We start from the raw sequence: 19,332 nt of genomic DNA, 5'->3' as shown, positions 1-19,332 counted from the left end.
ACCTCTTAAATTTCTCCAAGTAGAAATATATGTAAAAAAACAAAAGAACTTTCAATTTTTTTGTAGTTTATTGCACTTTTTTGCAATTAATGTAGTTACTATGGACTTAATGCATACATATTATTAAAATATGGGCTATAACAGTTGTATAGCAACTTGAAATGCTCCCACAAATGGCACTACAACATGTAAAAAAATAATATAAGCTCTGGCGGACTTGGTTCTATAGTAGGTCTTAAAGGGTTAAATAAATATCGTCAAATAATCGAGATCTCAATTTCAGTGAAAATAATCGTGATTATCATTTTTGCCATAATCGAGCAGCCCTAAGCCAGAGTCCAACTTTCCTGCTTTCCCCCACCAATCCGATTGTACAGAGCTTTGCAATCAGCTGGCCAAGCAGATGTTTGCAACACGCAATCAGCGCTATTTTATGCAATAATATATTCTCTATTTTCCCAAGCAAAACCAAACAGTGTACAACATCACAGGTTACTACATGGGTATATCACCAAAAACTGTTTCCTACTGATGACTATTGGAATTTCTAATATCCATCAGCATGTCCGCAGGAAATCTCCATGTTACAATATCCTTCAATTACATTTGGGATTCGCTTTTCCTCACTTCTGATATGAAGTAAGTCGTTTTACTTACTTACTTTCATACGGGGAATTATTTTCCCCCACATCATCAGTGAGATGATCAGTCATCAGTGAAATAATGTGGCGAAAAAAACAAAAGATCTCCAAAAAGTGTGCATTCTTGTCCTCAGAACATCAGATTCTTTTCTTTTTCTTTTTACCCCCTCTTCATACACATTGGCCTACTTTTCCCTGCAGACATGCTGATGGGAATCCCAATCGTGCTTTGGAAAGAAACTTTATGTTTGTGGTGTGATGTGGATGTACACTCGGCCAAGGAGGGAAATTCGGGAAATTCAGTTTCTGTCAGTCCGGTGAATCACCTGTCACCTGGCTCAAACAGCCTCTCCTCCATACAGTCCTCATTTATGAGAAACAGACAGTAAGGTGGACAGTATGTTGCAGTCAGGGAGAGCCCGCGTGTGATCCCCTTTAACTGATTTTTAGTTTTAGTGTTGTTTTTTTCCCCTCCAAGTTATCAATTCTGTCACTAGTTAGCTAACATAAACAAATTTAAGTCTATTAGCTGCAACCAGCCAACCAACCACGTGACATCATGTCCCGTACTGACAGTAGATGGCTCTAAACGTGATTTTAAATCCAACTTGACAGGCAGTGTTACATCTGTTTCAGTTTTTGAGAACAGAGATCCATGATGTAAATTAACCTTTGTATGTGTAGCATTTGATGTCCCCTATAAAGCCCTCGTCAAGCTATTCCTGAGGACTGTGTCAAGTAGCTATTGTCCTGCTGGGCATGTTGGTGCTGTTGTGGAGAAACCATGGTTTCCAGCAGAACATCGTATTGTAACAAGTTAGTAATTTATTGATGACAGTGTACAGAAGACAGTGATTGTTCCAGATATAAGTGTATGCAGTGCTAATTTAAGCATGTATTCATCCTCCTTGTCAGGGTCACAGGGGGCTGGAGCCTATCTCAGCTGTCTTAGGGTGAGAGACAGGGTAAACTTTGGTCTGTCGCAGAGCGAACACTTAGAGACAGGCAACCATTTGCACTCACATTCACACCTATGGTCAATTTAGAGTGACCCACTAACTTAATGTCTTTAGACTGTGGGGGGAAGCCGGAGTACTCGGAGAGAACCCATGCAAACTCCGCACAGAAAGACCCTGGCCAGGTGCTGGACTTTAACTCAGGACCTTCTTGTTGTGAGGCAACAGCAATTTAAGGATCTTTTAGATAGTTGTGTTCGAAAATCTTGGTAGATCACCGATTTCTGAAATACTCAGATAGCCTGTCTGCCCACACACTGTTTACAGTCACTTCAATTCAATTCAATTGAATTTTATTTATATAGCGCCAAATCACAACAAAAGTCACCTCAAGGCGCTTCATAGATACAGAGAAAAACCCAACAATCATATGATCCCCTATGAGCACTTTGGCGACAGTGGGAAGGAAAAACTCCCTTTTAACAGGAAGAAACCTCTGGCAGAACCAGGCTCAGGGAGGGGCGGGGCCATCTGCTGTGATTGGTTGGGGTGAGAGAAGGAAGACAGGATAAAGACATGCTGTGGAAGAGAGACAGAGGTTAATAACAGATATGATTCAATGCAGAGAGGTCTGTTAACACATAGTGAGTGAGAAAGGTGACTGGAAAGGAAAAACTCAATGCATCATGGGAATCCCCAGCAGCCTACATCTATTGCAGCATAACTAAGGGAGGATTCAGGGTCACCTGGTCCAGCCCTAACTATATGCTTTAGCAAAAAGGAAAGTTTGAAGCCTGATCTTGAAAGTAGAGATAGTGTCTGTCTCCTGAATCCAAACTGGAAGCTGGTTCCACAGAAGAGGGGCCTGAAAACTGAAGGCTCTGCCTCCCATTCTACTTTTAAATACTCTAGGAACAACAAGTTAAATCACCTCTCTACTTTAAGGTTAATCTTTAAGGTTGTCTTGACCGTGTCTGAATGCATTGTTAATTTTTAAGATGTTTTATTTGGGTCTTTCCATCTCTTCAGCAATTTTTAGAACATTTTCTGCTTGACCATTCCAATTTGCATAACTAGAGTAAAATGGAGTAGCCTTCTGGACAGAGATCTCCGATGTTATTCCCGGGATCTGCTGGAGCCACACAGTTATTTCATTTTTAACTTTAATTTTTATATTTGTATTTTATTTTATTCCTTCCTAGTTAAATTTACCCTTTTCATATTTATTTCCTATCTTATTCATAGCCTTTTCATTTTTCTTTAGGTCACGAGCAGTTGTGTAAACATTTCATTGCATATCGTGCTGTGTATGACTGTGTATGTGACAAATAAAATTTGAATTTGAACCTTGTTGCTTCTCAGATTAACCCTTGATTGAGTTTAAGGCTAGTTACTAAAGTTCATGCACTCTGCTCTATGGGAATCTGTCACATAAAATAAGATAAACCTTTATTAGTCCCACACATAGGAAATCTTTTGGTCATGGCAGAAAGTACAAGTTTAAGAGCAGTAAAACTTAAGAAAAACACAAAAGAATATGATAAGATAAAATAGAATAACATACTATTCCTCAAGAATAAAATACTATTATAAAATAGAATAAAGTGCTCTGTTATAGTAGGAAAATTGCTTTTGGTAATATTGCACATCAGGGAGACAGTTACAGTCGTGTACAGGATGTGTGTCTGTCTGCACATGTGTGGTCATCTGCAGAGACCATGCTGTAGAGTCTGACAGCAGTAGGAAGGAGAGACATGCGAAATCTCGCCGTCCCACATCGTGGGTGCAGCAGCCTGCCACTGAAGGAGCTGCTCAGTGCTGTCAGAATCTCCCAACCTGTGCCTGTGGAAGTCTACCACCAGCTCCTTGGTTTTTCTAGTGTTGATCTGGAGGTATTTCTGCTGGCACCAGTCCACAAAATCTTGGGTCAGTTCTCTGTACTCCCTGTTGTCCCCATCAGTGATGAGGCCTAATATTGCAGAGTTGTCAGAACTTCTGCAGGAAGCACGGGATGGAGTTGTGGGAGAAGTCTGCATTAGAGTAATTACTTTATGGCGTACCACCATAAAGTAATTACTCTGGAGTTCAGAACTGGACTGAGATCACCCCAAAGGGTCCCAGTGTGGTTGTTTTTGCCTTACGCCTAAGTGAATTTACTGTGTTCATATCTGCGAAAATTAAGTTCACAACAGCAGAAAAAAGAATGAAAATTTGATTTAAGCAGACTAAAAAGCATAGGTATGAAAACACCCTAAGATTTAAGATCTAATTCAGTGATGTTATGACTGTGCCTGTCTTCACAGCGGATATTTGGAGAAGCATCTGAGAAGAACCTCTACCTCTCTCAGCTCATCATTCTAGATACCCTGAAGAAGTGCCTGGCTGGGGTGAGCTTTACCCTCTCACAATATGGTTTTGTTCTGTCAGGAAAAAAAATTCACTTGAGCAAACTTAGTTATGTCTAAGTGACCTCATCTTATTGAAGACCATATCTAACTAAGGCAACATTGACTTGACAGTGAAATTTTCTTTCCGTAATTTGTCAGTAGATGGCACTATAATACAGTGTAACGCTTGTGATCTTGAGGGCCAATTAAATGAGACAGTCTAACCTATGAAGTGCCACTCCTGCTGCATAGCAGCCGTGACACCAGCAGCTTTGTTCAGCAAAATGTAGATAATGTAGTTCATGAGACTTGCTTTATTTCACTTTGACTGTATAATATAGATATAATAGAGCTTACATTAAGTATATTCATTTTAAAACATTAAATATATTTTATTAAAATTACCGGTGGAATTGGTAGAAGTTAACTCAGTTGATATATACTGTGCTTCAGTAAAAATTTGAAGTACATTCACTTCCATTCCATATCATTTTATAACTTCTTCTACTCTACTAGGCTTCATCTCAGAGACGAATGTTGTTCTTTTAATATACTTTAATATATTGTAACCACTACACCCCAATGCAATATGTGTTTAGTTTGTTTAAGTCAACATGTTCACTGGATAACTTTGTATCACTGGAACACTATTCACTTGTTAGACTCTTGCAGCAATATTTGGCTGTAGAACAAAGGAGAAGCTCGAGTAATAAGTCTAGTTACAGACTTTGTCAGTACAGGAAAATCAATTTCTTACCATCTAACAGGAGATTTGTGCTCTTGTGTTAAATCTAGACCATAGGTTGTTAACTACAAACCCCTCTGAAGCACAATGACACCAAGACATTGGGTCAAACTTTTCAACCAATTTCTTTAGCAGTTCTTGGTGCTAAGAGTGCCAACATTCGAGGGCCATGTAGGTTTGGGGCACTTTTTTTGCCTTAATAAATTAAATCCTTTAGGAGCTTTTTGCATTTACTTGGCTTATCTTTATCTAGTATTAGACTTTGTTTGATGACCTGAAACATGTGAGAAATATATGACAAACTAAGAAATCAGGAAGGGGGCAAATGGTTGTAATAGTATATAGTGCAAGAACATCAAAGATTTGACTTTGTGTGAGTAGAAACTGTAACAGACACATTGAATATCTGGGGTATAGTGGCAAGTTGTTGTCCGTCAAATTTAGGCTTCACCATCACTACTATTTCTACTACTATTATGTAGTGTAACTCAGAAATTATTCAGTGTCTCTGTTGCTGTTTCCCCTCATGCAGACACAAACCCCTAAGTACACTTCTCTTTCATGAATCTTGCTCCCCATGACCCTGGGATTGGTTTACCTTTGGCTTTCACAAAAATGACTGAAGCCTGGTACTTCTCAGTAGTTTGTGCTAGGGCTGTGTTTGTAATTTCAAATAGCTTCCCAATCAAAATGCCATTTCACATCATTGAAACATCATGTAGCCCTTTTGTTGATTGCCCTCCTCTTTGTTTTCCCTTCTCAGCAATCCAAGGACTGCTTGCGTCTGGATGAAACTATGCTGGTCAAACAGCTGCTGCCAGAGATCTGCCATTTCATTCACACGTATCGTGAGGGGCACCAGCACCAGCATGCTGCTGAGCTACGAGCCTCAGCTTCGGCTGTCCTCTTCTCTCTGAGCTCCAACAACTTCAGCGCTGTTTTTAGCCGCATTTCGACCAGGTAGCACATTCACCTAAGTCTGTCATTTGTTGTGTAAATATATAAAATGAAAAGAAATAAACCAGTGGCCTAGAGGGTTTGAGGTTGAAAAAATGTATCAATGAGTTGAGTGAATTTCTAACTTCTCAAAGAAGTCCAAACGTGTCTTTGACAGATTTCTAAACTGTTTGAAGGTCTAATAAAAAAATTAAGCAATATATACGGTGCAAGTATTCACAGCACTTTCTCCAAAATTTTACACACAATGCCCTGTGACAAAGTGAAAAAGATTCCTTGACATTCTTGTAGACATATTAAAAATAATATTGCATAACAGAATAATCATGGATTGGAAGGCTTGACATGGATTGGATGGATTGACATCATGGATTGGCTAGTGCTCTCACATACACTGCCATCAATGGGAACTTTATATACACAGGCGTGTGTCTTTCTAGATCCAAGTCCAGTTGCCTGAATTTATACCTTTATGCTAGGTGGATTGCAATCAAGTTGCAGATGATCTGATCTGATTGCATCTGACAGATGATCAATGAAAATGATGCACCTGAGATCAGTTTTAAGCGTCATTGCAAAATGTGTCTATACACACACACACACACACACACACACACACACACACACACACACGGCTAGACCCCTCATGCTAACCAAGCCTACTGCAGACATGAGTGACAGAGACAAATGTGAAGCCATACCGGCTTGGAAGTCGCCTGGATTAACAAGGTCCTCATCAGGTGTCGAGGAACCAGGGCATGCTGATTAGAAGTGGGCGACTGGAACCAGACGGCATCGGTGGGCAAGTGACAAAAATAGAGCGCTATTTGAATGCTACTATGCAAGTAACTCCTGCGGAAGGGGTTACATGAGTAGGATGAGGGCCTTATGGAGTCTTCGATACCCAGCATCCACATTAACGGCGAAACAACTAGTAGCTCTGTTTTCTAACATTCGGAAGAAAGGATTGCTCTCATGGCTAGAGATTCACAAGGTACAACACTCATGCTACAGCTGTAGGGGGCGATTGAAGAACTGAACTAAAAGATAAGTTCATGGCGAAGCTTGAAACCTGGATCCTCTGTAGCCGGTTACCAAGACTACGTGAAGTACACTTGGAAGATTTAGTAGATGATGTAAATGAAGTACCAGGGACGGACACCTAGGGCTCCGATTACTAATGTGACCACTGTTAACTTCACCCTCCACATCTTCTCAAGCTCATCTCTGAGCCCTTGGCTCTTCTCTGACTTGACTCAACAAATACTTTAAACATATAGCATGGGTCCAGAGAGGGACACATTGAGCACTTGTGGACATTGGTAAATGGCCTGCATTTGTATAGCGCTTTACTAGTCCCTAAGGACCCCAAAGCGCTTTACACAACCAGTCATCCACCCATTCACAAACTGGTGATGGCACTGACAGAGGCGAGGCTGCCGGACACTGGCGCCACCGGCCCTCTGACCACCACCAGTAGGCAACGGGTGAAGTGTCTTGCCCAAGGACACAACGACTGAGACTGTCTGAGCCGGGGCTCGAACCGGCAACCTTCCGATTACAAGGCGAACTACTTTAAAATATAAAGCCTTTGAAACCAGATGATTCTTTTTAATGCACCCTGTATTATTATCCTTAGTAATCCCCTGACTTGGGGTTTCAGGCAATAAACGTGCCAACAATAAAGAATTTTTTGGGGAATCTTGTCCAGTAAGTCTCTAGGCTATATTTAGGTCCATTAATTATTTTTGCCTCTCTATTATTGCACAGTGGAAAACTATCAGTGTTTGGCCTCGCCAAAGCCCAAACCCCAAACCCCAAACCCCAAAGAAGAGCTTTGTAACATCCTTCAAAAAGCCTGTGGAACTATTCCTAAAGACTAAATAAAGAAAGAAAGAAATAACAAGAGAGTTCAGGCTGTTCTTGCTGTATTGAAGTACAAAGGTAGTCATACCAAATTTAGATTTTATCATAAAACCGGACTTATCGTGCTTGTTGTTTTCAACATGTAGACATCCATTCGGGACTACAGAAAGTTATAGAACCTATAGTGCTATTTATTTTATTACAATAATTTTAGATTTTAAAACCACCTAGAGAATCCCACCAAGTATAAATCAAGCTTTCATCACACTGCTTGTGAAACTAAACCCACCCAGCAATCTAATTATTGAGTTCTTAGCTTTTGCATCTGAACTATATAAAATCATACCATTTGTTATTCATCCTTATCAGAGAGGTTTAATTAAAGGTAAATAAATCTAAGACAACAACAGGGGGAAAAAAAGCCATGCACATCCTCCAGGGCCAAAAAAACATGAACATGGAAAAGAATTAACTTTGTTCTTTTCAACCTCAAATTTCCTTACTTATTCCATCTAGTGTATCATGTTTTGAGCACATGTACTCTTCATTGTACAATGAAATACAGAGCGGTGCCATCTTATGTCACCTGTGAAAAGTCACATGACCACAACACACAGTAATAATATGCAATCAGAACCATGTCTTATGAAAGACAGTCGATAAATAAATCATCTACGAGTAATATATATTGGCTTGGTATAAGCCAGAAAAATCAGTGCCTCCACAAACCAAGCAACAAACAGAAGGGTATGCAGAATGTTGCAGGGAGTATCTAACAGGAAAATATTTGATACAATTGGTTACACAGATATCAAACCTACTCACTCAAAGAACACAATAAGTAATGCACTCAACCGCTAGGGCCTGTATGCACACTCACCACGCAAGACTCCATTGCTGTAGAAAAAGAATGTTGAAGCGCATTTAGAATTTTCTTGAACAGACAAGCTTGTGAAATACTGAGAGAACATAGTGTGATCAGATGAGACCAAAATTCTCTCTGAGCTCTTCTGTCAGCCCTTGGTATTTCTCGAGCTATTTGTTTTCCTTTCCTCTAATGTCGCTATCGGTCGGTATAGATACATCTGTCGCTACAGCCGTCTTCTTCTGCTTGTCCACCACTACCATGTGCCGATGGTTAGCCATCACCAGTTTGTCTGTCTGTATCTCTTAAGTCACACATGATCTTAGCTTGGTCATGCTCAGCCGCGCTAGGGGGAATGTCCCAGTTTGACTTGTGGACTACCAGGCCATACACAGATATTCCTGTATACTATACTGCACACAGATGTTCCTTTTTTATGGGCCAGGACTCGCGATGGAAGACGCCAGAAAGGAAGCAGTCCGATTAACCTCCAGCTGAAACTCTGCATCATTTATCCACGATATCCAGTAAATCCACGGTAGGGCTAGCCTTCTTTTGGGCCACTCCACTGAAATAAAATGCTGAATCGCCAGAAGTATGACCCAGACTGACTCTGGTGCAGTAAGTCAGACCAGCTGTTTAAACCTAGTTGGTCTCAGTGGCAGCTTATTTGGGTGTGAAATACAGTAAACAAATGAAAGCTTCAGGATACTTTGATTGAATGTGCTGGGCTCATTTCCTTGTTTTGCTTCATGGGGATTGGAGAACCTGAGGTAGAGTTTTGATTGTGCAACTTTTTTTCTTAACAAAGAATGAACTGAAGATCTAATATGGAATCCACTCTGGTTTTTGTCTTCACTTTTGTGAGTGAACTCAAGCAACTCCTTATTACTGATGTTATGGACTCCTTGTGGAATGAATTTACTGGTTAATGGCATTTTGTATTGTTTTTGTGGGTGAGTGTTGAATATATTTCTTGGTGTATAGGAAATTGCATTGGGTTTGTTTTCATTCACTGTTTAGGGTGTTGTGTCTTAAATGTACAAACATCCTTTGTGAAAAAAAAAATTCATTCAGTTTAAAATGCTAACCACACAAACGAAACCTGGCTGGTACCTCAGAAAAACTTACTTGTGAGCCTCCTTGGCTAAGCAAACTTACACTATATACAGACCTATTGGTATATGTTCTCAGGTCAAGATGTACTGGATCATCTAAGTGTGTCTTGGTGTTTGGTTGGAACCAGATTGAAAGTTTAGTGAGTTGAAAGCTTTCTCTGCTGTGTCTTTTGTCTTTCTAATGGTGTAATGCATACTTTATTCAGAAAGTATTCAAAGCACTTGTTGCACATTCATGTCATGTTAAAAACTTTCTCCAAAATGGAATAAAGTCATTTTTCACCTCCCAATTTTACGCACAGTACTCCATGATAACAATGTGAAAAATGTTTGCTTGAAATTCTTGCACAAGTATTAAAAATAAAAAACAAAAATCTAACTTGTGCATAACTAATCACAGCCCTTGCCATGACATTCAAAATTGATCTCAGGTGCATCTTATTTCATCCTGTGGAGTCGACACACTACCATTTAGTGGCATAGGACCATGGCCTCAAATTTGAAGGTGCTAGATATCATTCCTACTGTGACAAACTTTGCTGTGAACCGCTCCAGTCCAAACTGGAGCACATGAAACCAACAGAACTACATCATCTGCAAAAAGCAAAGATTAAATTCTGAGGCCTTTTATCACCTGGCTATGGCTATCCCTCATATTCCCAAAACACCCCCATAGGATACCCCGAAAGTTGCAGTTGAATGCTTTCTCCAACTCCACAAAACACATGTAGACTGGTTGCGTTCAATCTTCCACACCCCCTTGAATATCCTTGTGAGGATAAAGAGCTGATCCAGCGTTCCACCACCAGGACAAAAAGCTCATTGTTCCTCCTCAATCCCAGGTTCAACAAATGGATGAACTCTCGTTTCCAGTACCCTGCCATAGGTCTGCCCAAAAGCTGAGGAGTGTTATCCCTCTATATTTGGAACACACACCCCCATCCCCATCTTAAAGATCGGACTGAATGCCTATCCAGGGGTGCTGCTGCAGAGGTGTGTCAGCCAAGACAACCGTGGCTTCGAGAAACTTGGGGTGAATCTCATCCACTCTAGAGGTCCTGCCACCAGAGAATTGTTCAACTACCTCAATAGCCTAACCCCCAAGTCAATTGTCCCCCTCGTTCTAAACTCTGCTTCCTCTATGGAAGATGTGTCAGTGGGGTTGTGGAGGTCCTTGAACTATACTTTAGCCAAGATTCAGATTGCCAGGAACTCAGTCTTTGACTCTTCAGGGTCTGCTCTTGATGTTTCCTCCTGAGACTTGGGCCCGGCCACCAGGTCTCTCCTTCAAGCGCCCTCCTAAGCGTGGGTTCAGGGGGCGGGGCTGGTAACCTTATCCTGGGCAGGGTAAACTAGTCTGGATTTATCTGAGTCTTGATTTATTTCAAGACGTGGAGCATTTACAAATTATGGGATATGTGTCATGTATCACACATTTGCTGAATATAGTTGATAACTCATGAAATTTTTATAGTTCTTTTTTAATATGATTATTATATCAAATTAAGTTTTACTGGCATAGGGTCCATTCCTATAATATTATAGGGTTATGCTGTAGTATGAATAATGAATATTCAGTTATTTGGGGGCAGCACGGTGGTTAGCACTGTTGCCGCACAGCAAGAAGGTCCTGAGTTCAATTCCACCATCCGGCCGGGGTCTTTCTGTGTGGAGTTTGCATGTTCTCCCCGTGTTTGCGTGGGTTCTCTCCGGGTACTCCGGCTTCCTCCCACCGTCCAAAGACATGCAGCTTGTGGGGATAGGTTAATTGGATAATCCAAATTGTCACTAGGTGTGAATGTGCGTGTCTGTCCCTATGTGTTAGCCCTGCGACAGACTGGCGACCTGTCCAGGGTGTACCCCGCCTTTCGCCCTATGACAGCTGGGATAGGCTCCAGCGCCCCCCGTGACCCTGAAAAGGATAAGCGGAAGCGAATGGATGGATGGATGGACAGTTATTTGGTCAGCAGAGAGTACCTCTGATTTCCAGATTAATGTTTTAAGCTCTCTTTTCTTTATGCCTTGTTCTTTGTAACTGCTGAACAGCAGAATTCACTCCTTGTCTTTTCAGGCTTCAAGAGCTGACCGTCTGCTCAGAGGATAACGTTGATGTTCATGACATAGAGCTCATGCAGTACATCAATGTGGACTGCTCTAAGCTGAAGAGGCTGTTACAAGGTTCGTTTCTAATGCACTTACAGGTTTACATTTGGGGCTATACTATTCGTAAACACACTACGGAATTATTAGAAGAATAAAATTAGTTTTTTATTGAGAAATTATGAAATAGAGATGTTAAAGAAAAAATTCTGTTTGGCTTTCTTCTCTTAGAAACTGTAATGAAGTTCAGAGCTCTAAAGAAGCCTGCCCAGCTTGCAGTCATCAGCAGTTTAGAGAAGGTAATTTTTTCTCTTTGTAAAAGTGCAAAATAATTTTAAGCATGATATCAGTGAATAATGCAAATGTGACACGTCTTTTTCTTTTTTTCAGGCATTTTGGAACTGGGTGGAGTGTTACCCAGATGAGTTCACCATGCTGTACCAGCGACCACAGTCAGATATGGCAGGTATGAAAAGAGTTAAATATAATATTAATATATAAGATGATGGAGAAAAAATAATTACCCCCATATCTGGGAAGTTATTTTGTTAGAACGGTTGATATGATTGTGTATTATTACAACTGTTTTTAGTAATAGTAATAATGAAACACACACACACAGACAATATCAAACAGCTATCTTGTAGCAGCTGAGCTGATTTAGTCCGTTAGAGAAAAAGCTTCCATGCCTGCTTAGTAAGTGGTACAGAGCGTGTGCAGTGGTACTGTAAGCATTGGCAGTGTTTGAATATACTGATGGCACATTTGATGTACTGTAGAAATGTTCTATTCTCTCCAGCGATATATGTTTAAAATAATCAGTAAGAACAATAAAAGTTTTTGAATGGCATTCTACAAGTGACATCACGACTACTGCTGGTTCAGCTGATGTTTGAATGGAAACAGTAGCAGCAGTAAAAGATGACAGGTCCCTTTGTAAGTAGAAGTAGTTGAAGAGTAGTTCAATAGCCATCAAAAGATTCTTTAAATTTTCTAGATGTTTTTCTAATGTTCTAGAATATATAAGTAATGAAAAATATTGTCAGCTGTACGTTTTATTTCAAATTTAACATACATGATAGTGGCTTAAAAAAATTGACAGGCAATGTTCCTGGCATTAAATGTGTGTATTTATGTCTTTGTACAGAAGCTGCAGAGAAGTTGTTTGACCTGGTGGACAGTTTTGCAGAGAGTACCAAGAGGAAGGCAGCAGTGTGGCCACTGCAGATAATCCTCCTCATACTTTGTCCAGAGATTACACACACAATCTCCAAAGACACAGTGGAAGAAAGCAAGGCTAACAAGGTGTGACAGAAGAACACACAGAGATAAAACAGAGTTTGATTCCAGTCACATTTTAATTACACACACACTTTTCTGTCATTTTGTATCTGCAGAAACTTTTTCTGGACAGTTTACGGAAAGCTTTAGCAGGGCAAGGTGGAAGCAAACAGCTGATGGAGAGTGCTGCCATTGCCTGTGTCAAACTTTGTAAAGCCTCTACTTACATCAACTGGGAAGATCATTCCACCATTTTCCTCCTGGTCCAGTCCATTGTCATGGATCTCAAGGTCTGACCACTTTCTGAAAAGCACTCATCCTGTTTGTTAAATCTTAGGTTGTGTTAATACTGTTTATTATTACATAGCGAATAGTAATGAATCTTTACACATCAAAGATGAACGCACACATTGTGCCTGCATACTGGACATAAGTTATCACTCAAATATGTTTCTAAATGGGTGTACATATTTTGGGAAAAATAGTTTGAGCATCGAAACCAAACTGATTTTCTGAGATTTATTGAAAGAAAGTTCAAAACTTTGCAAAAGGATCAATATACAGAATTTGTACCAGCATTGACCAAAAGGCAAAATTATAGCAGCTTCTTTATAGCCATTGTCTGGATACAGTCTTTGTCTATTCAGTGGTTGGGAGGGAAATTCTCACCATCATGTAGGCACCAGCTAGATAATGAAGTGTGTCATGGCCTTGAGCAAAGTTTACAGTCAGTTGTTTTCCTGTCTTCATTCACTCCTTCTTTGTACAATAAAGTTATAATTACATATCAATAGTACATAGTGGTTTGATGAGGTAAAGTACATATTTTCCATCACATTTCAGTCCTTTTGGTTATTTTTAATCAGACATTCTCAGTGAAAAATATCAGTAATAATACAAAGGAAAACCCTCCAAAAATATCAGATTCGCGCGTAGAGTTTAAGCGATTATGTTTTGCCAAGTCATGAGACTAGTCGCATCTATTTGCTCTCATACAGCTTTGAGTCGATGTCTAGAAGAATTAGTTAATCTTTCCTGTTTCTAATAAATGTAATTTATCCACTCTGTATTTTTGTTGTGAGACTTTGAGACTTTAACACTTCTAGCATCCAAATAACATAAATATGTAAAATGACTTCACCTATCAAAATCTTAAATGGACAAAACCTTGATCTTAGAAAAAATGTGCAGAGCACCAGATTACTTCAAGTTTTAGTTCTTGCGGTTGCCCTTCAAAGTATTTAACAAAGTTGATCCTCTTCCTAATATTTAACTTGTTTTAAACGTGTCACTTGTCTGAGCATCCATGTAAAAGTTCAAACTGCTTGCTGCTCAGGTTACTGGCGTATGCACAGTCTTATCTGTCTGATTTTAGAGTGTGATGAATCTTCAGATTTCTTTGCTGCTCAGTGGACAACAGGCACAGCGCCTCGTCTCCTCGCCTCATGTCGAGCGTACTGAGTTCTCACTGTAACTGCCTCCAAGCTGAATAACGGACACACGGCATTCTTGATTTCTTCTGGCATTTAGTGGACACAGGTTCCACCAATGATGCGTTGAGAACTGTACAAAACAACATAAAATAATCAATTTTCATAGAGAATAAACAATAAAGCATGTTATTCAACATGAAAAAGACATTCACAATTTGACCTTTTACAGTTCTTAATTTAACCTTTACAAAATGTCAACACATTCTGTATTGCACATGACTAACATAAACTCGACAGATCTGTCACAAATAAACATCTTGTTTTCATACCAACACATAAAATACAAATTGCATACCCCGACTGCTGCTGACGGCAGCCACAAAAAAAGGCTTATGTAGGCATAGATGTACTACCTGCAGTTTTTATACCTGTACATGGTTTGTTAGTTACACAAATCATAGAAAAATTGCAAAAAAAACCCCAAACCCATTTGTAAAGTAAAATTTGTTCTGCTTGTGTAGCTGTATTTGTTGTACCATCCCGCCCTTTCCTTCTCATGTGTCAATTTAGCATAATGAGGAGAGTGAAAGGAAAAGAAAGGTTGGGTACATATGTTTTGCTCTGAGTAGCCTGTAAATTGTTGTTAGGAGATGAAGTTAGTGTTAATGCTGTGGTCTGGTTCCAGATTTTGTTTAAGTGCTGGCTCTACCACTGTCTCCACGCTATAGTTGCCTAGAGAAAGAGAATTTTTGAAGTTTTATAAACTTCACATTTACAAACAGCTGCAGTTTATGGGAGTAATCAAGCATCCAGAAATGCAGCTTTTTTGTGATGTGCAATGGATTTACCTGAATCAGTTAAAAACTTTTATTTCCATGTGACAAAATGTATCTTATATCACCCTGTGTGTTTATGTAGAATCAGTGTAAATGGTGACTGATCTTAAGTGATTTCACTTGCTTGTTCTAATGCTACAAGCTCAGCAACTTAAGCTGAATAGCAATATGGTAAAGAGCCTAATTCCAAGATGTTCTGTGCACATCCTACTTTTTCACTGGTGTCTGGGCTGCGTTATGCCAAATCGTCCACAAAAACCTTCAGATTAAAGTTAGCCAGCAGTGCACCCTGTAGGTCAGGTCTGGGTGAACAGATTCCAGAAATGGCTGCTATAAAATCATGTGGTTCATCATTTGCTGCTGTGGGGAGAAGTGATGCTGGGTTTAAAACAGTACATTTTTTCACTGTGATATTTGGCATTTTTCAATAATACAGTGTGATGCCAAAACCAAGAAGCAGCTAGTAAATATAGTTTATTCTCAGTGCGATCAGTGACACAGAATGTGGCAGATAAAAGATTGAGTCTGGATTGCCCACAAGCTCATGTGAAGCTAGAGATTCTTTTCAGCTGCCACTGCTTGCAGGTGGAGGAAGGCCTGCTGGTCTTGTCATTGTTTTAGTCTATCATGTCCAGTCATTCCCCTCCGATGTATCATTGCTGATGATGGAGCCTCTCGGCAGCATGTATATGACATACATATGATGTCATAGCAAAAAGTCAAACTTTATTGTCATTTCTGCTGTATACAGTACAGTTTATAGAGAGACGAGTCGACGAGGCTCCAGTTACATTCATTCCAAAAGACAAACAATGAATAAATAAATACATCAATAAAATAAATAAATAAATAAAAATCTTTGTGACTTTGGAATGGGTTGGATCACTGCAATCCTTTTTAGACAGAGGGTCTGACCATGTGGTGTGAACATGTGTCCCAGAAAGGTGAGTTTCTCTGAAGCTCACTTCGGGCTGTTCTTAGTGAGGTATTTTATAGCCCTTTAGTTTCAATCTCACAAGCCCACTTAAAAGGAGAACAGATTATTAAGTCATCGACCGATCAAAAAATGTGGACCCCTCCAGAGGGTTAAACAAACATAAAACATAAAAATCTTATATATGGATGAGATTGTATATAAGGTGTGTGTGTGTGTTGGTGTGCAAGCTTCACCAGTTCATCAGAAGCAGGAATAACAGCAGTTTGTTTGAGTCTCCACTCACATGCATACAGCGGTGGATCTGAGTCACATTTAACCATCTGCAACATTCTGTTCACTGGTGTTTTATTTTATGTTCCCCTGACATGATGACACTCGGTTAGTTTACATGTCAAATCTTAACCCTGCAAGTTGACAGGACAGCATGATAACAGAAATGCATGTTTGAAAGATCCAAATAAAAGATCAGTGCCTTCATATTGCAAGCATTTTACACTTGTATTAACCACCAAGTTTATTGACGGATCACTGATTGGTGGCACTGAAACGGATGAACTCGGTATTTGTTAGTAAGCGTGTTTCACACTGATGAACTATATGACTATGATTACGAGTGTAAGCTGGTCTTCATTGGCTGTCTGTGTGTGTGTTAGTAGGCAGGTCAATGCATTGTGTGTGTGTCTTATTTTCATCTTTGTTGCGATGCTGAGGACAGTTCCCCTTCTCAGCCTTTGCTCCAAGTCAGTTGGCTTTTACTGTTTTTCAGGACAATCCTTAAACAATCATTATGCAGATCGGACTTTAAAGAACATCCACAGGCATTGAAAGATATTACTTCATTCATTATTATTACATATGTTATACATGTTATACGTTTTGTATATAACAGTATTTGTAACTGCTGTAACTGGTCCCTTTATTATATTTATCTATAAGGACGTTGTGATGAAGTTTGTCTTTGTAGAAATGTGCTTGTGAATGACATCAAGTGACTGTGTTTCATCAGGCTCTGCTGTTCAACCCAGCCAAACCCTTCTGGAGGGGAACGGGCAGTCAGAATGCTGATGTGGAGCTCATGATGGATTGCTTTGTGTCCTGTTTCCGCATTAACCCTCACAACAACCAGCACTTTAAGGTAGACAGGAAAAAAGTGATATTCATTTTCTTGTATGGCATGTTAACCTTTGTTTGAAGGTGCATGACATGAGAAGTTTCCTGTAAATCTCGGGGTGCTTCCTCTTTGTCTTATAGGTCTGCCTGGCCTCGTCATCCCCTTCCACCTTTCACTTTGTCCTGGTCAACTCGTTACATAGAATAATCAACAATGTAAGTTTGCATAGGCTCATACATCAGTGGTCCTGCAACAGTTTGAAGTGTTCTGTGACTTACTTGTCATCTCTTGTCCTGTGTTTTATTTCAGTCCCACCTGGACTGGTGGCCTAAGATTGATGCAGTATACTGCCACTCTGGAGAGCTTCGCTTCATGTTCTCAGACACCCTCAACCGTGTAACCCAAGGCACTGGCACACATGCCCCCCTACGCATGACTCCGGTGAGAAGGCATAAGGATATTGTAAACTGTTTTACTTAATTAAACAAACAAGTCTGAAGGTCAGAGAAAGCATGCCTCAACTAAACATGGCAAAAGACAAACTGTACTATTACAATAAAGAGTCAACTCTGCAATATAATTATACATGTATATAATTACACTTGGCTACTAGTTACTGCTATATTGTCTTTTCTCTCTCTCTGCCTCTCTCTCGGCTGCCTGCTACAGAGTCTAACATTTATTGGAAAGAAAACCACCAGCCTTAAGTTCAAAGAGAAAGCCACAGATTTGGACACTCGAAGTTACAAGTGCCTCCTCCTTGCTCTGGTTAAACTCATCCATGCTGACCCCAAACTCATGTTGCATGTGAGTCCCTCTACATTTATGTTGGACTGTCTTATCAGCTAGAAACAACTGATATTTTTTCTTTGTTTAAACTGGTACAAAAATATCTTTCGACTTCAATATTTTGCAAGTATGCTCATATTTTTGTTTGTGTCGTTGTGTATCAGAATCCAGTGAAACAAGCTCCAGAGATGCAGAGCAGCACAGCAGAGCTCATCACTGGCCTTGTGCAGCTGGTGCCGCTAACCAACAGTACCCAGCTCTCACAAGAAGCCATGGAGGTCAGAGTCCAATGCTCAATGCTCGGTGCACTTCCTACAGATATTTAAAATGAAAAGCAGGAATAAAAGGGAAAAAACTCCTTTCAGTTTTACACATGTGCATGTTCACATGACTAATAACATCCAGCTATTAGCCAGTCAGTAGGCTGAGCAGGACTTTGCTATCCCTAATACCATTCGGCTCTCTCTCTCTGAAGTCTGTTGTCTTGCTGTTAGACAGACACCAACTTCATAGTTGTTGACTGTAGTTGGCCGTGGTGCTCTTGTTCTGCTGCGGGGATTTGCTGAGCTGCAGAACAAGGACTCCAACTACAACTCCATTCAAAGTTTGTAGAGGTGGAATCCATCTGTGGGAGCAAGAATTCATTAAAGACAACTGATTATTGCTGTTGTCTCCTATTTCAATTTAAGAAAGTGTTTTATATGTTCTGTGGAAAACAAACAAACAAATAAAACAGGAAAAAACAATGAAAGAGCTAGTTGAACTTATATGATCACACAGCTCAAGCTATTTATTCAGCTTAAGGCTAAAGAACAATTTCAAAAATACTTTTTTCTGAAAGTTCTGACCCAAAGTGATGATATCTCTTGAGATTTGTCTCAAATTTTACAGTCTCACGGTCTCTGGAATTGTGGTAAATTTCTTATGCAAGTTATTATAATAGAGATGGGAACTGATCTTTTTATTTTTGATTGTTAATCTTTACCTCTTCCTGGTTCTTTCTCTTAAGTCTAAAATCTCCTTCCTCTTGCTCTTTTGATTTCCAGGCTTTGTTAGTTCTGCACCAACCAGAGAACATAGAGCTGTGGAATCCTGATGCCCCCATAGAGACATTTTGGGACATTAGGTACAACAGTCTTTTCTTTCATGAAGAAGCTAGAGATCTTAAATTTGATCATTCCCATCAAGACTCAGCAATGTCCCAAAGGGTTGTGACTCATTTTCTTGCCTTTTAGTGAATTTGTTTTTATTTCATAACACAAACAATATTACATCCATCCGCTGAATATGTTTTAGAAGATTTTTTGACA

At 39.8% G+C, this 19,332-nt stretch overlaps 1 protein-coding gene across 2 annotated transcripts in view; it reads left to right on the top strand.

The window, feature by feature from the left end:
• nf1a (neurofibromin 1a) overlaps positions 1-19,332 on the top strand; it is a 133,738-nt gene that overhangs the window by 28,474 nt on the left and 85,932 nt on the right. For both annotated transcript variants that reach the window (XM_005937135.2, XM_005937134.2), the window contains exons 3-15: positions 3,901-3,984; positions 5,493-5,689; positions 11,607-11,713; positions 11,867-11,934; positions 12,026-12,101; positions 12,783-12,940; positions 13,033-13,206; positions 17,129-17,257; positions 17,374-17,448; positions 17,543-17,674; positions 17,903-18,040; positions 18,187-18,300; positions 19,069-19,148. In XM_005937135.2, the coding sequence (XP_005937197.1) occupies positions 3,901-3,984; positions 5,493-5,689; positions 11,607-11,713; positions 11,867-11,934; positions 12,026-12,101; positions 12,783-12,940; positions 13,033-13,206; positions 17,129-17,257; positions 17,374-17,448; positions 17,543-17,674; positions 17,903-18,040; positions 18,187-18,300; positions 19,069-19,148 (1,532 nt within the window). The remainder of the gene's footprint in view (positions 1-3,900; positions 3,985-5,492; positions 5,690-11,606; positions 11,714-11,866; positions 11,935-12,025; positions 12,102-12,782; positions 12,941-13,032; positions 13,207-17,128; positions 17,258-17,373; positions 17,449-17,542; positions 17,675-17,902; positions 18,041-18,186; positions 18,301-19,068; positions 19,149-19,332) is intronic.

Source organism: Haplochromis burtoni, unplaced genomic scaffold, assembly GCF_018398535.1.
Source record: "Haplochromis burtoni strain Fernald_Lab_line unplaced genomic scaffold, NCSU_Asbu1 Contig_227, whole genome shotgun sequence".
Lineage (NCBI taxonomy): Eukaryota > Metazoa > Chordata > Actinopteri > Cichliformes > Cichlidae > Haplochromis > Haplochromis burtoni.
The sequence above is the reverse complement of the archived record's forward strand: the minus strand, read 5'-3'. Positions and strand labels throughout refer to the sequence as shown.